This window comes from Nansenia antarctica (assembly GCF_963989245.1).
Source record: "Nansenia antarctica genome assembly, chromosome: 19".
In the NCBI taxonomy this organism is placed as follows: Eukaryota; Metazoa; Chordata; class Actinopteri; order Argentiniformes; family Microstomatidae; genus Nansenia; species Nansenia antarctica.
In genome coordinates this window covers 7,279,884-7,298,268 of record NC_137692.1, presented here as the reverse complement: position 1 = coordinate 7,298,268, position 18,385 = coordinate 7,279,884, and the positions used below count along the sequence as shown (strand labels likewise).

General features: G+C 41.1%; 1 protein-coding gene across 1 annotated transcript; it reads right to left on the bottom strand.

The window, feature by feature from the left end:
- Positions 1-990: 990 nt before the first annotated feature.
- On the bottom strand, positions 991-3,526 carry en2a (engrailed homeobox 2a; the record flags this gene model as incomplete). The annotated part of the gene is made up of 2 exons (XM_080549361.1): positions 991-1,307; positions 3,061-3,526. 2 exons carry the CDS (start codon positions 3,524-3,526, stop codon positions 991-993), a joined length of 783 nt encoding a protein of 260 aa, XP_080405487.1.
- Positions 3,527-18,385: the final 14,859 nt, after the last annotated feature.

The following is an 18,385-nucleotide window of genomic DNA, read 5'->3' as shown; positions in this document are numbered from 1 at the left end:
CCTTTCAACAACAATAAAAGAGATTTTCAACAATTGTTATACAGTTACTAACGGGTTCGCCTTCTTTTCTGATATATGGATATGTATATGTAATAATATGTGTACAGAGAAAGAGATCAATGTGACGTTGGAAGTACGTCTCAGTGCGTTAAACGTCTTGTCGTCATTGTCAATATGCTACAGAGTTGTATCACATTATAGGCAGCATTGTATCATTCAAAACATATTTGCTACAAAACAATGATTTATATTGCTCTTCAAAAACTATTTATAGAGGCATTGGTACATTGATATTACACAGAACACGCATATTTTGAATAAAAATGTACTTGATTTAGATGTACACAATACGTACTGTATGTATGTCCATGTAGTAACGTTTTAGGTAAGCTGAAGTTAACCAAAACAGTGGTACCCATCTCGATCACTTTTGTGATTATAAACGGTTTCTGTCGGACTTTACGGATTTTCAAAAAAATAGTATCAAAATGCACTGTCCAATTAAGCCTGCACATATCTGACCTTCAAAACCCTTGCTGTGTCCTTTTTACACAAACCACAACCCCAATAAAACCAACAACCATGAAAATAAAATATATTGTCAGCAATTTATTAAGATTCACAGTTGCCTGGATGCAGCAGAAAATATTCTTTGGACTTAAGCAAGTAGTTTTTCACTTCACTGACAGATATAAACGTCAAGTGCCAGGTAAAAGCGCTATATGTAAAATGGATATGAATAGCAATATAAAATGAAGCGTATAAGCATTTATACTTCCTGGAAGAAAACAACACAAGTTTACAGTATATTGAAAACATACCTTTTTACATAATCTTTTCATAGACGTGATATTGCAGAAATATCTTTATATATTTTCGTATCAATTTATGCTGGTATATTCTATACACTGGCCCTTTATTGGATGAGATTATTGCATTGCTGGGTACCCCCCCATTGTAAATATACTGATATACTGTTCTCTCTCCATATCAATCGCTGTCTGATTTTTCGTCTTTTGACGTTGTAGCATGATTGTACAGTCCCTGTGCCATCAGGTGCAAGGCAAGGCTGTTTTTTGCGCCCGTGGCCTTCTTGATTTTTGCCCTTTTGTTTTGGAACCAGATTTTGATTTGAGATTCGTTAAGGCCGAGTTCTTGCGCCAGGCTCTGCCGCCTCTGTTCGGTTAGATACCGGTTGGTTGTAAACTCGGTCTTAAGTCTTTGTAGCTGCTCAGCTGTGAAGGCCGTCCTTGGTCGCTTGTCCTCTTTGCTGGGGGTTTTCTTCTTTGGTTTTCGAGATCTTGGTCCTGTGGTTTGAGGAAATAATGTGCATTAGCCAAAACCAATCAAATTATTTAAAAAAATGAAATCTTGGCGTGGCAGTGTATTTATTTTGTCCCATCACCAAAATTAGGCGCAAATAAGGATTTTAGTATTATTTTGCATATCAACAAATTATAATTGCAAAGCATATCAACTAAATTACGCCCACTCAAGACTCATTATACATATTAAGAATATTCATCATTAAATATTAGTTCCACAAGTCTGAACTTATCGCTTTAAGACCATGACTATTCATTGGAAGAGAGATAGGCTAGATGGGTTAGATAGGCATCGGCGTTAGGCCTGTAGTTATGGTTTGTTATGGTCATTACAGAGGCCTAAAAGATAATCATTAACAGAAATATTTGTGAATAATTGATTTAGCACTCCTATACATAGGCTATAAGCTAATGTAGGCAAGTTAGTGAGACCATGTGGAATACATTGGCCTAGATTCAGCAGGTCGCTGATTTAGTTTTTCCAAATTACCCCTACGGTTCCGAGTTTGGGCTAACCAGGATGAATTGCATTGAAACAGTGCAAAATTGACATATTTTTTTTTCTCATCACTTAAGGCTTTAACCTAGCCTACATAACATCGAGTATCCCTATAGTACGAGATTGTCTGCCAAAACGATATGGCATAATGTGGTGAAGTCTGTTTGGTAGGCTAGACTAAGATGGAAGATGATTCAGTATGAATATGCTTGCATATTGTAGGTGGGAAAATTACTTTAAAACTGCAACTTAATTAATTGGGAATAGGCCTACCAAACTAGGAAGGAAGAATAGAGTGTTGGGTCCTCCAAGCTAAGCAACGTTACATAATGCATGAGAACATTTTGTACTATACGATTTTTAGACATGAATAAATATGCATTGAATATGACCTTGCCATAATAGAAAGGTTTTTCTGCAAAAAGCATGTGGAGTAGTAACCGATAGTCTGATGTGTAACTGCTAAATGACCAACACACATCTTGGCTAGCCTCCTCCATTGTTAAAAGTTATGAAAATGCAGCTAAACAAAACTGACACAGAGAAGAGTTGTGTAAATTAGCCTTTACTACATCAAACATTTTTGAGATCCAGAAATGATCTTAAGGACGTAGAATTCTGGCAACAATCGCGCTGATCGTGTCTTATTCATAAGTCTGGTAAATAGCCATGGCTAAAGACACCGCCAGATAGCATAGCATATATGTCCAAATTAAAAAAGACCAATTTAGAAAAAAATATTTGTGCAGAGATTCCGAAATCGTTTTGTTTTTAATAAGGATAAAATAACTTTTGAGTCTAACCATTCAGTGCATTCATAAATATCCCGCACACAAATTAGGCATAAGTTTATTATTTATTCATTAATGAGAAGCCTATACGTTTCAAGGCTAGATATGAGTTAGAATTTCACTACAGGATTATTTTATGGGCAATTTTGGTCGTCTTAAAATCGTCTTCTTAAAAACGTGTTTAGTTTCGTTACTAGCTTTGATGGACAGAGCAAATTCCGGCTAAATTGAATTTTTTTTGCTCCGATTATTATTATTATGTTTTGCATTAAGAAATGTTGAAGATTTTGCAACATTTGTCTTTTCCTTAATATCTTTTACTTATTATAATAGTCTTCACAGGTTTCCATCTCTACGGAAAGAATTCGGTCAAGGCATTTGAGGTCAGTGTTACATAGTAACATAGTGTATTTCAGGTTACAACCAAATGGAAAAAGCCTCGTACCTGAAGAGGGCCTGTCCGAGTATCGGGTGCAGTACACCCAGGCTGGCCAGAGCATGTTGGGCTGTTTGGTTGGTTGGGTTGAGCTGGAACTATCCGAGTCCGAGCTCAGGCACTGATCTCCATTCTCTCGGCGGGGTTTGGGGGTCTCTTCGGTCTCTATTTCACCCTTCTTCGCCTCGCTGACTGGATGAGGGGGAGAACCTCCCTCCACTGGCCCAGTACTCCCCACCTGCTCTGTCCTGGGTAGGGTTGGGCTGTGGTTCTCTCTGGTGGAGAGACTTTCTTCACGGTTAGTGTTTCCTTCTTTTTTCCGCCCAAAGTCCGGTCGTAGAATATTGTCGATGAAGAAATTGGTGACTCTTTGATGGGTGATCTGCAGGTTGCCCGGCGGGGGGATCCCTCTGTTGGACTCATCCGCCGACCCTTGACGCTCCGCATCTCTGTTGCTAGGATCATTTTCTTCCATACTGATACACTCTCCACGTTCCTCTCCTTAACCCCTTTATTACTCTCCCGCACTGAAATGCACCCAATCCACTTAATAGGGAGTCAAAAAATGTGTGGAATAAATTTAGAAAAAAAACTCAAATATTGGGGAGTATTTTGGACACCATACACACCATGCAAACCCGTGCGATAGTGTCCACAGAGAAAAACATAGTTTTTATCATATATCCCCAAACTTGGCTATCCTATAATATTGTTGAACTGGATATACAACATCTGTCATTTGCGGATCCAATTTGGTACTATCCGTATTCAGTCTATTCAATCAAAGTGCTTCAATGTCTAAACTAAGGGTAAATAAAGAGGCTTCTAACTGATCCTGAGACACTCTCACTCTGGAGTTTTGTTCTGATTTTCAATACGAGCCCCCTAGTGACGTCGCGGCCGCTCTCCCAGACACGTGCCTTCGACCAATAGACTGGGAGACATGTCACCACGTGACAGTGACTCGCGAGTAATCGACCAGACCTCGCCTTTTTAAAGCAAAAGGGTTCTGGAATAAAACGGTGCGATGAAAATCTCAAATTCATCTGATGTAGGCTATATAACAATTAAATCGCTGATTTTGGGCATGAGTGTAATCTTGCTTTTGTGTATGGCCAATAATGCATTTAACATTCCATGTTAATTTGCATTGAAAATATGATGAAATTGTGACAGTTGGTTGATAATAACCATGATCATTATAATTAGGCTATGTGATGATGTATTATATTTTAGTTCATATATCTATGGTTTACACTAACGATAGCCCGATGCAGCAACCAGCATTGGGTTGGAGGTTAATATGTTAATATGAGGGTTCGTTCAGCTCGCTATAGTCTCTCTGGAATACGTACGCACGATGAGTCTACAAATGTAGGCCTACACTGGATGTTTGGTTCATATAGGCTAGGCTTGCTCAGTACAGTTTTTTTTGTTGACCTCAAAACTGCTTATGGTGCATTGTATTGCATTTTGATATTAGACAACAACAAAAAATTAGGAGTGATGCGCTTTTGCTGACTCTGGCATCGGTACAGCATGTCCAGGCCTATAGTTTCCAAAACCTAATAATTGTGTGTGTATAATTCTGGTTGCCAATCATATACTGTACATACAATGTGTCCTTACTCTTTCCTGATATGCCCCAGATATTATCTAGGCTATTTAGTGGTAGGGTGATCGCTATAGTCTAAATGGGTCCATAGCCCTTTAACATGAATCAGTGATGCAAACACACTGTTGTGATCGCGGCGCACATGATATAGAGTCGCGCCAAAGACAAAACTAAATGTAACTTTATTGACCAACTCCTTCCATAGCCTTGCGCCTTGCACATCCGTTTAAATCTTAGATGTCGCTGTGCGTAAAGGTTACCGCTGAAGGACTGCGCCTGAGTGAGTGAGGATCCTTGCACAATAATTGTTTTTGTATTTAGCCCTGGATTCATACCGTCTCGCAAATATATGTATTTTGCTGACCATTCACGATAACTCAATTGTATTATTTTTTTACTTTGTGAGAAATGTTGTTTGACATTGTTGCTATAATAGACTAACGGGAAGCAGTAGGCTATATGTCTTTATTGTGATTTTTTTATTTGTTGAAATATATCATGCGATCAGATATAGAACTGGCCTAATTTCTACTCTATCCTTCCCGTAAATACACATGGTATATGGTTAGGGTTAGTCCATTGGCCCATGAGCAGCCAACAACAGCGGTGTGGTGAGGTGTTGTTGGACAGCTTGTGAATCCATCCCGACGTTCCTGGTGCTATTTATGTTGGGACACCCAATAGGCTTGTGTTTAAGGAGTGTAGGGGGAGGCCAAATTACTCTCCAATAGGGCATTTTCAAATGACACTGCTTCTATGGCATGCTGCTAAGACCCTATCATTAGGTGCCTCGTTTTTTGTCTTACTGAGCCGCATTGTCCTGCGGGAAAGCCTCTCCGTGTTTCCAGAGAAGTCACGGGCTCGTTAGGCTAGGCCCTTATGGTTAGTTTGTTTAGTCAGTCTGTTCAAACGATTGTTCAGGCCAACACCTTTTTCGTGTTCAACAGATAATATGAGTATGAATAGGACTACACGTTGTTTTGTTTTAGCCTACTGAACCTCCTGCAAAAATGTTAGGCCTAAAAGTATGAATTTGAGAGAACGTTTGGATAATGTATTTCTAGACCGATTTGGCGTAGCCTAAATGCCCAACAGTGTGCATACTGATAGTCTAGTATCATTGCAATCCATTAAATACTAGGCTACATTTCCACCCAGGAATTGATTTTCACACACACAAAAAAAATGAATTATACGTCATCCATTTCGAGCATTGCCTCACAGTGCATGTGATATGGAAGCGGCAATGGCCCGATGCAATGGCCGTCTCATCTCCGGAGCTGATGAAGTGAAAGTTAGGAGTAAAGGATGTAATTAGATAGGCCACTATCATGCTGGGATTGTTTCTCACTTCTGATGGATGCAGGCCAGATTATCCTGAGCGCTAAATGAGCAGGAGACAATGGCGACGCAGACACCGAGGCCTGGCCTCTAACCCCCCTCTGCCTGGCCTCTAGCCCCCCTCTGCCTGGCCTCTAGCCCCCCTCTGCCTGGCCTCTAGCCCCCCTCTGCCTGGCCTCTAGCCCCCCTCTGCCTGGCCTCTAGCCCCCCTCTGCCTGGCCTCTAACCCCCCTCTGCCTGGCCTCTAGCCCCCCTCTGCCTGGCCTCTAACCCCCCTCTGCCTGGCCTCTACCCCCCCTCTGCCTGGCCTCTAACCCCCCTCTGCCTGGCCTCTAACCCCCCTCTGCCTGGCCTCTAGCCCCCCTCTGCCTGGCCTCTAGCCCCCCTCTGCCTGGCCTCTACCCCCCTCTGCCTGGCCTCTAGCCCCCCTCTGCCTGGCCTCTAGCCCCCCTCTGCCTTGCCCTGTCAAACATGAGGATGTGACCCGTTCCCCCCGAGTCATACATGATGGCCTATATTGTGATAAATGGCATCATGAGGCTATAACTGTTATGGTAGTGTAGCTCATGTATGTTACGATGGTTGGGTTTCTCATAGATTCATGGCAGTGGTCTTATTTGGGGTTATTTTTCACGCCTGTAGGTCAAATAGATATCTTGATCTGCATGACAGCCTTTGGGTAACTAGTTATCATTTTATAGTCCATTTATGGTGTTGTCTCCAAATCTGTTAAGCATCATGAATTTTGGTGAAATGGGCATTCACTCGTAACATCCTCACATTTTGTGGACGTGACGATTTTGTGAATTTCGCTGTAGACTGTGTTGTCCATATAGCTAAATAGCTAATCCAGGCCTTTATCAATGATATCCAACATGGAACACATAGGGCAGGGCTAGTCCTATTTTCAAAGACATTTCAATGGATGAATGTTAATAGTAAAAATAAGTTTGCTAGACAGTTACCGTTCTGTCATATGAGATTTGCCATTGCGTCTGTTTGGCTGTAACGCCCCCTATAAAGCGCAGTGAAATGCGTAAGCTTTATAGGCCAATGCCGCATTGATATATTTTTTCTTTTGCTCGCATCTAACATAATTGCAATTATCCAGTGTTGTTGTTGTTGATCTACAGACCACTGCATATTGTCCATAATATTCTGCTGGTAGTCAATGGCAAAAAGCTCACCGGTGGCCTAATTAAAAATACAAGTTAATATAGCCTACACCTGTTTTGCAAGCGTTCAGCCTACCCTTAGACTTAAACCCTTAAACCTTACCCTTACCCTTAGATTACTTCATTTGCTAAAGATTTCTTGGCTATTCGCACTTCCTCACCTATAATCCACCAGACAAAACATTGCGTCCTGACAGGAACCCATATTATACCTTCTCCTGAATGGACACTGAAATCAGATAGCCTACTCACCCAAAAGCAGTACATTTCAACACATTCCAAATTCCTACATTGCCAATGAATAAAGCGAAAGACTGTGTACAAGTCATTATAAATCACTAAAACAACGATCATAATCCAAATAATCCAAATAACTAAACAAATAAATAATAATAATAAAAAACAATAATAATATATATATTGCCTGGAAATATCAATAGAGCTACTCAAACAGTCCCAAGAAGTTTCTTCACTTGCAAAATCGGTCTGATTATTTAAGTTACTTAAATTATTTAAGTTACGAAATGACGATTTTACCCTCATCGATGTCGTTAAAGGGCTTATCTGGGATTGTTACATCCACTTTTGGACATTTAAATTAGGCTAATGATATGATTGATACTTGAAGAATATAACAAATGCCTAATTCAACGGTCTTAACACCCCAAATGTAAGCTTGTTTTAATAAACAAATACTATACCTTAATTTAAACCTTGCTTATAGCTATAATGTTGACCTCATGGATGGTCAGTCCTTGCATCCACAGCTCTGTCTAGACATTTGGGAGAGGTACCATTTCTCCAGCCCTTAGCTGTTTTACCCCAAAAGTGGCGGGTGACCGCTTTGTTGTTTGAATCCCAAATTGTCCCTTTAATCTGATGAAAATGTTCCTTAGTAAATAAATGGAAATAACTAGTAACTCAGAAGAACTTATTTAAAATGTATGTTTTGCATTTTGTTACTGCATGTGCGGAGGAAATATTCATCACCCACTAGGCCATGTATGTATGCATACAACCCAAACCTGTCACATGTTTTTCCAAACAAGGTAAATAAACGACTAGCACGTTATGTAGGATAAATGTTAAGGCTACTTGCATTCGTAATGGCCGTGTTAGGCTTAAGTGAGACATATTTCTCAATTGCTTTCTTGAATTTGCATGATTAGAGAAGTGACAGTTCTTCCGTCCGAAAAATTCAATCTGAGGAACTTTTGAAATATGCTGTAGGCCTATGAGCCCTATGTGTTATCATCTGATCCATATTTCATCTGATAGGAGTATATTCCATTATTCCTTTATTATGACTTATTATGACTTATTTTACTTGACTTTATTATTGTAATTGTGTATCTGGATGATGCACTGCCAATGTTGAGGAACCAACGCCACATCATTTGCCTATAGCCTATACTTTGTGTACATTGGGATGTAATAAAAGTGATTCTGATTCCGATTCCTTTCATGAGTATTTTTGAGTGTATAGCCTACATTCGTTTTAAAATTGCAAATATGCTGAATTGGGCCTAACATTTTTGTATTCATAGTATGCTAATTTTTCCCTCCCCCCACACACTGCTTTTCCGTAAAATCACATGTGCTTGTGAGCATGCTATGTGTCTTTTGAGTTCCTAAACTTATTTTTCCTGTTTTCTTTTGGGGTATGTTGTAGGGTTGTCTGAAGACGTCACGAGGACTCGCTACTATGGATCGAGAACCCCCCCCCCACACTACAAAAGTTGACGCGTAAGGATTTGTGAATGGACGCTGTGGCCTGTGCCAGAGATCAGAGGGCTGTGGGACAGTTGCAGATGTGCCCCACCCTCCCTCCCTCCCTCCCTCCCACCCGGTCACCCTCCCTCCCTCCCACCCTCCCACCCGGTCACCCTCCCTCCCTCCCTCCCTCCCACCCGGTCACCCTCCCTCCCTGAATGGGTCGCTAAGACATCAGCTCTGTCACCAGGGGTCGGCTCAAATCCGCCAGCTTCCTGTGCTTTTCAAAACGTGAAAGCACGTCTCTCCATTTGACGATTCTGTATAATTTATGTGTTTCTGTCTCGGTGAAAGCTTTGCTTTTCTTTTTTAAAATCCTAGGTCAAGAGCGCACAGTCGGAGAATCCGCAGGTCCTCACATGGACGTGAACCTTAAACACATGAACGCCTTAAACGCCATCAAATGTCTCTTTATTGTTGTCTATTCTTAACGTCGTGTTCAGTAAAGTTTGAGTGTATACCATGGAGGAACTGATAAACCAAGATTAAATCATCTTTTATAGAATTATGATTATCCAGTCCTTTATACAGTGTTTCGTCAATCAGATAGACAGTCATGCTTGCCGAAAGGACACTTGAACATGTTGGGGTGGAGATGATTTATAGGTTTGTATAACTGTCTAGATAAGTCTATCCTTTGAATTAGGTTGTTCTTTAAGGATCGGTTGGGATTTCGCCATTATGTCCTAATCGAGTTGACCACAGCCCTGCACACACCGATGCTTGCCCCGAACGCAATTAAGGTCTTGCTAAGATAATGCTAATTGCATGCAGCCTCATCTGAAAATTATGTATTTATGTGAAAGGGCCTTTTCTACTGTAAATGTTTCACGTTTATCATGGACGTTTTTTTCGTTAGGCCTACCACACATGATTAGGCTAAGTGGTTTAAAAACAAATATTAAAGCTAGGCTACCGAGCCTACTTCTTTTTGAATTGGGGAAACTTGCTGAAAACATTTTGGGAAGGCTTTACAGGTTGTCTTTTTGAACCTAAACTTCTTCAGGTACAATATCTTCTTATTGGCCATAGCCTGAAGGGGAAACCATAGGCCTATCCCGTCAATAGATCACTGAAGGATGAGTCCCAAGGATGTAGACGTACAAAAAAACAAAGACAATTCCAAACATATTTTTACCATGAAATTCTATGCTTTGTCGCCCTAATTACAATTGATTTAAAACTGAGATCAAACGCATTTAAAAAAAAGAGGTGAGTGTTCCAATGTCAGTCACATTGTCAAAGAGAATACATACGCATACATACATTGCTAATTGTAGCTAAAACAGTAGTTGATGTTCTCCTTGTAAAAAAGTTGCATTTTTATTTATAAGTAAAGTATGAAGTTAAAATCAGGTAGACATTGTAATCAGTAGCCTAATAGGATCTGCATAATAACGTTACTTGTAACTCGAGATTTGACTCAATTGAAAAGTACAGTTGCTTACATTCAGTAGGCATCAATCGATGTTAAATACATGTGTATAGCTGAATACAAGTTTTTGGCACACAATGGCAGTCAATACACCGCCAAAATCACCATGATGTTAACATAGGTTTTTCGTTCAAAGTTTCAAATATTCACTTGGTGTCACAATAACCTGCAATAGTTTCAGTTTATGTTTTTACTTTTAAGTTAACGAAATACTTTTAATGTATTTATTGTCATATTACATTGTAAATAGCCTAGGTGTACGGCGAATTTTGATTATACACTGCGTTATTAATTGGACTTTCACTGTACACAATTACTTTCTCCCAAAGTTTTAGGAGGCACTTTTTCATTTCAATAATAGACTAAGTAACACATTCCCTAGACTCATAGACTAGCATATATTACTTACGTTTTGTGATTAAACCTCATCCGTTGTCTTGTCTATAGGCCTATATGGGAAAGTAATAGACTAATTATATATATGTATCATTATATATATATATATATATATATATGTGTGATATATATCCATTCATGTATGGATTATAGTATAGTCCCCACCTAATTCTGTCTGTTGAAATTGTTTAAATCATTGTTCAGGCTGCACTCAAGTTGCACACAAGTTGTTGGCCTATTTCACCATCAGTCTAATGGTATAGAGCCTTGATCCGTTGAGGCTTATATTCACCAATAGCAACATATAAGCCTATACCATGTCTTGTTCATGAACACAAAAGCAGCACATGTAGCCTATAGGTTTTACAGCCGAGCAGACGGACGTTTCACGTGTCAGGACGTCTTACTTGTGACAGTAAAGAATGAACGCCACGTGGAGCATGCTATTTCCGTCAGGTTAATGGGTTTAGATTCTCAGTCATACAGAACAAATACCATGCAGTGGGAGGGGGAACTTTTATGAATGGCGATTGGCACTGAAAATCTGCTCCTTAATAAACCCATGCAATGTAAACATGTTGAAAGGTGGACCACACAAAAGCCTGACAATAAAGTAGTGGAGACCTGTTCCAACTTTGAGCAATGTTGCCCCAAGTTGATGGCCTGTTCTAGGCATGCTCTGCAGGGTTGAGATGGTCCACATACCTCAGGCACCTGTCCAGGCTTCTGTCTACGAGAGACCACGACAAGTGGAATGGAACAGGTGGGAAGCACTTGCTACACAAAAACCCATAAGACTCAACATACTGTTATATTAAAATGTTTATGCGTTTAGGACGGCTTTATCCGTTTAAAACATTCAGCTCAACATTCTGCACCGACAATTTACTCATAGGCCAATTTACCTGCACCTTACAGCTATAGGCTGTTCAAATGGTATAAGTGTAATAACTGATAACAGATTAACATTAGGCTACATATGGGATTTCACTAAATACAGGCATATGCTATTTGTTTCGATCTAAATTGTAACCCTACTCAGATTAATATAGGCCTACATATTATAATGTTATTATGGCTAATTGTATCCAGCAACAAGGTTGTAAAAGATTTCAAATTGTGTTGGCGCCATCAGTCTTCATATCACTATGATTAAAGGCTATACAGTGAAACAAGTTAGGCCTGTGTGTGGGTCAGACTACTATCAAGCATGCTATAGAGTCCATGCAAGACTGTGTACAAGACTACAGCACCGTTACAGAGGGGGACTATTTGTAGGCTATGTATCATTTGCAGTGAGTAAAGGACAAAGGCAAAAATGTACCCCGACTATACTGACTCGACTAATTCTGTTTTGGGCCAAGGACTCCAAATGTCATCACGAAGATCAAATATTTCGTCCGGTCACAAATGAGTTGGGCAGTTGGGCTATGCTTTTAGACTCAGTTTACTTTAATTTGGGAAAGAGGTCAATCATTATGGAGCTATTCGACCTCTCTCCTTGTGTGGCATCGTGCCAGGCACTGTCCCGTCTAACTTGCCAAAATAGTGCTGGGATCTCATGAAAGCACATGTGCCCAATGAAGCCTTTAACCCCTCTCACTACCTAACGGTGGAAATATGGTGCATGCACGTAGGCATGAGGTGGTAGATCTAAAGTGAATAAATGACCTTCTTCTATATTGACATACATTCAGTGGGCTAAATGCCAGACAACATGACCGTGAACTCAAACTTTTCATACTTTGACTCGATTCGTTGTGCACCTTCTTTAAAGTTAATCAAAACACGTGTAAACTAATTATATTGGTTATTAAGCTGAAATAACATGGAAAGGGAAGGTTTGTGTTCCACATTCTGCGGTCAGTGCGATGCTCAAACACTTTGAATGTAGACTTGAATATCGACCCTCGATCATGCGTATTCACACATTTGTTTGCATTGAAAAGTTCAGGAGTAATACAAAAACGATTCAAATGATTTATTATTGGCTTATTGGTCTTCCTATCATTTGATTCGTTTTGATCACCTACAGTAAGGCGTTTTCGTGACCTATAGGCCTTAAATTAGCCTTCATTTAATTCAGATGTGATGGATTTATGCATGAATTACTGCTCTGGACCGTTTTCAACAGCACCTTTCTCATCTCAACCTGTTGCTCTGTTCTGGTGTCTTGTATAGTGTTATACTCCGAAGAAGTTCATGGTTTGGGTAATATAGCACCGTTATGTTGCTGGCGTGATTGGTGCGTGTGTTTCCTGCTATCCATAAAAAACTTGTGAACTTTTCTGCGAGTTTTCTTCAGTCTCGTTATAGAACTATTCAGGGTAAAACCCCATCTATAGGCTACTTTCGTTTGCACAATAGGCTAGACCGGTATTTTTAAATGAATATTAGTAGCCATATGCCATGTTGATTTACAAATTCTAATCCAGGCTGTGATGTGTTGTGTGTTGAATTTCCACTCGAAAGGATTTGGATGAGATGCATAAATTGCTACCGCCATCACCTAAGATTTATCGTGTCAACTGGTGATTGTCCAGTGGAGGAGAGCATCAAACACAGCATTACAAGCTGAACAGCCAAAGCCCCCTAATCTCGGTGCTGAACGAATATGCATATTTTCTTTCCTCTTGCAATTATTGTAAGGAGATATGTTGTGTTCAAAAACATGTATGATATCTGTATGTGTATGTTCTGTGATATTCACAAATACATTGAGATTAGTTGTACCCTCATCACATTGTGGAGGCTTAAATCTGCATGTACTGTATCACAGATTTTAGGCAGATTTGACATTTTGATGTAAAGGATCCATTATTTCTATTTTGCAAACAAACATGTATAGATACGTAGCACATTATTGAAAATGACTCCACAATGTACTCTGCTGTAATTAAAGTGCCCAGGGGAATAATAACAAACAAACTCAAGCCAATAGACACTGCAACAGTCACCAAAATATCTGAATGAATAAAGAAAACAGTCTGAATGTATCAGCTATCACACTGACAAGACTTTTGGGGAAGTAGATAACGGAGAGAGCATATCAACCAAAGACTTCCATTTGCATAGGATCTGAAAGGTCATTTCAGCTAAAATGGAGTGCTTTTGCTGCCTGCTCAGTCAGCGCCTGTGGCATCCAGTGTAATCCATTATTCCAGGCTGGCCCTGAGAGAGGACGACCATAGTGGGCTGGGTGTGATGAGGACTCAGTAGACCTGAACGACCCTCCATGCTCTTACATTATACATCGCACAGAGAAGGACAAGATATTCAGGATCCATTTGCAGAGGAAAAAGTGTTAATACCTGTGTCCTTCAAATTCAATCATTTAATTGACCTTTTATGTGACAGTTTTGGAAGTAAAAAAGGTTTTAGCATGAGTGAGTCCAACACAACACTTGTATGTTTCTACTGTATATGACACTGCAAACTGACTCTGACTGACAATAATCTCTCTCTCTCTCTCTCTCTCTCTCTCTCTCTCTCTCTCTCTCTCTCTCTCTCTCTCTCTCTCTCTCTCTCTCTCTCTCTGTCACACAAACACAGACACACACACAGACACACACACACACACACACACACACACACACACACACACACACACACACACACACACACAGACACACACACACACACACACACACACACACACACACACACACACACACACACACACACACATGCACGCAAATAAATGTACACATTTGCATACACCTTCATATACACATTTTCAGTTTTTGAGTACGTCAATTCGAATATCAGAGGGGAACCAAGCAATTCCCACCAAGATTGTGTTTCTCACCATTCTCATGTTCCATTTATGAATCGAAGGGTGAGAGACAAATTCAATTTAATTCTAATATGCATGTTAATTACGTCTTTTCGTTAATTTACATAAAACTGCATGGAAATAAATATTAAATATTAACAGAAGGATAACTGCAAGATACCAGACCCTCATTCTGTTCTCTGTTGTTCTCTGTTGTTGTCTAATGTTGTTTTTGTAGATGGAGAACTCTGTGTGTGTGTGTGTGTGTGTGTGTGTGTGTGTGTGTGTGTGTATGTGTCGTCTAATTAATATCTGAAGTAATCAATGGCTCATTACTGTACTAAGAAACAAGTCAGTTACTCTTTGTTTTGATAAGACCAACTACTTGTCGAGTGAGTAGAAAGTGTAGAGAGAGTTGATGCTTTTGTCTTGTGTCCACTGAGACATTTGTATTGTTATGATCAGTTATACCACTAGGGGTCCACTGCTGTCATGTCAATGATGTCCAGACAAACTGAGAGGATAAATACTGTCATCTGGTGGTAACAAAGGCTATCACCACTGAATTGGAATTGTCTCATGCCCTGGACTACTCTCTGCTTTCATCCTTTTATTACAATGTTTTGAAATGCCCCACATAGGCCCTCATCAGCACAATCTCTCTCTCTCTCTCTCTCTCTCTCTCTCTCTCTCTTTCTCTCTTTCTCACTTTCTCTCTCTCTCTCTCTCTCTCTTTCTCTCTTTCTCTCTTTCTCTCTTTCTTTCTCTCTCTCTCTCTCTCTCTCTCTCTCTCTCTCTTTCTCTCTTTCTTTCTTTCTCTCTCTCTCTCTCTCTCTCTCTCTCTCACACACACACACACACACACACACACACACACACACACACACACACACACACACACACACACACACACACACACACACACACACACACACACACACACACACACACACACACACACATACCCACGCACACAGTTCAGTTCTCACACTTTCCTAGAGCAGAGAGAAAAATATGTCTTCATCAACTTTTTGAAATGTGGGCCATTTATACATGTATTTAATTTGAAACATCAAAACATGTAATTTGGCTTACACTCCCATCTACTGGGAGCAATGTCAGTAGAGACACGTAGAGGGAACATATCAAAGCAGAAACACTTGTCAGTATATGTGACTGTGCTGGTGAGAGTTATATTTGTATCACAGACTGAGGGGTTTGACAGCAGCTCCTGGGCCTGGCTCTGTTCTACCGAGGCCCCTGCAGAGATGGAGACAGGCTAGCTCCACCACTGGGCAACATGCCTGCTGAGTCAACACCAGGTAATAGGGGATAGTCACTCCAGTGTGCCTCTGGTTAGAGGGACTACACCACACCAAGCTGAGCCTCTGGTTAGAGGGACTACACCACACCAAGCTGAGCCACTGGTTAGAGGGACTACATACACCAAGCTGAGCCTCTGGTTAGAGGGACTACACCACACCAAGCTGAGCCTCTGGTTAGAGGGACTACACCACACCAAGCTGAGCCTCTGGTTAGAGGGACGACACCACACCAAGCTGAGCCTCTGGTTAGAGGGACGACACCACACCAAGCTGAGCCTCTGGTTAGAGGGACTACACCACACCAAGCTGAGCCACTGGTTAGAGGGACTACACCACACCAAGCTGAGCCTCTGGTTAGAGGGACGACACCACACCAAGCTGAGCCTCTGGTTAGAGAGACTACACCACACCAAGCTGAGCCACTGGTTAGAGAGACTACACCACACCAAGCTGAGCCTCTGGTTAGAGGGACTACACCACACCAAGCTGAGCCTCCACCAGCTCCCCTGTTGCACCACAACATTGACCATTATCTTAAAAGTGTATGGAATACATTCCAAATCTGAATCTCTTTGTAGTTTGTGACCTTTGTTATTCTGTTGTTTATCAATAATGTAATGTGTACAAAGTGAACTGGAATGAACGTGTACATAATATGTTTGTGCCAAGTCAAAACAGTATCTCAAAGGTCTTCATGGTGCTTTGACCTGCTAACAGGCGTAGACAAATAAGTCTTTCTACATTGGGGAACTGTGTTTATTCCTTGATTTCTTGAATTAGATACAGTATGACTTTGGGGTACGAGCCAATTATGAGTTAATGGTGGGGGGTCCCATTTAACGACTTCACTAACCCCTCAAGGACTGGGGGTCCTGTCTGGGTGTCAGATCAAATAGGCAGCTCTGGTGCCTGGCCAAACCGCCCTGCAGACGACTGCCCCTGGGGAAGACCCATCATTCAGAGAAGACTGTATCCTAGTTAGGAAGTCAAACTATGAATCAATAATGTTTACAAACATATCCAGGAAATGGAAATGATTGTAAGACAATTATTATGTTTGTTCTCATTTGTAACCACCCATCCTTGCTATGTAATCTCTGTTCAATATGTAATGGTTCAGGATTGGACACAGGTCTACATTAGGGCCAGTAATGATATGTTTGATTTATCTGCACCTCAAAAGAGTTTTCAACAAACCTAGCCAATAGCAGGAGTCTCTGATACATGCTGTGCATATGATAACTCCCAACCAGTAGAACTGGCATGGTCGGGGTCCCAGGGATAACCTGTCCAGGCTCAAAGTACACATGAGGTAGGTAGAGAACATCACTGTAGGTGCCACCAAACTGTCGACCTGTTAAGAGCATGGTTGGCCTCAGGCACTAGTCCAGGCCCAGTTTGTCTTCTTAACTCCTAATGGATGGCAGAAGGACACAAGTGCAGAGGAGAGAGGGAGATTCCTCCTGCTGCTGGCATGGGAGGGTTGTGTAATGGAGTCCTTTAGTCAGCTGCTCTGGGTGGGAATGAAAGGAGGTTGAGGCCTAGCCAATTATTCTGCCTGAGTGGAGGAAGAGACGTTAAGAGGAGGGGAGCGAAACGGCGTGTGGCGCTGGAGTGTTGCCCTGTCGGGAGAGAGACACTCCGAACGAGGGCCGAATTGGGCCCACGGAAATTGGCCTCACTCCCAGAAAATTTCCCAGTGCAAAAGGTTAACTGTCAGTCCCCTGCTAGGTATAAATAGAAGGCTGCTCTCCAGAAAGGCGTGTCAGGAGTGGGGGAGGCAGATGGGGGACTGGGTGAGGGAGGGGGTCTCATGATAGTGATCCTAGTGACAGGCAGGGTGTAGGTTCAGGGAAGGGGGAAGGGTTGACAGAGGGGGAAGAGAAAGGGGAAAAGCAGCAGAGTACATTATAATGGGACTTGAGACTGTGACAGGGGCCCCAGACAAAAGAGTGTCCTCATCCATTCAGCTTCCCCTTGCCGTAGACACAACAACAACAAGCCCTGCGAAGTCCAATAGAGCTGGTAGCACCACTGATGGCCATCACTTATGAAGCCATTGTTTTACGGAGGCCATCTTGACAAGTAATTAGGTGGCAATTATTTCTGTTGTCCTACACTCTAGTTATTCACATTTTATGGGGGGTACATTTGGGTTTGATCATAACTGCAGTTTGATATCCAGAGATATTGTTAGAAGGAAGACTCTATTACCGTACTCTTATTACACTCGTATTACAAGCATCATCTTTGCATGTAAAGATTGAAGGGCAACAGCATGGGGGTCACTTAAGTCTGTGGTAAATCTACCTCTATCGCTTGTATTTTCCAAGGCATAAAAAATAAGCAATCTATTTACATCATAATGTCTTGTATTGTAGAAATGTAACACATTTCTATGAAATCTTACAAATCATATTCAATCAACAACTGCACACAATCACACCTGATCTGCATAAGAACAAAGTACACACACATCCCTATGAGTTATTTATTTAT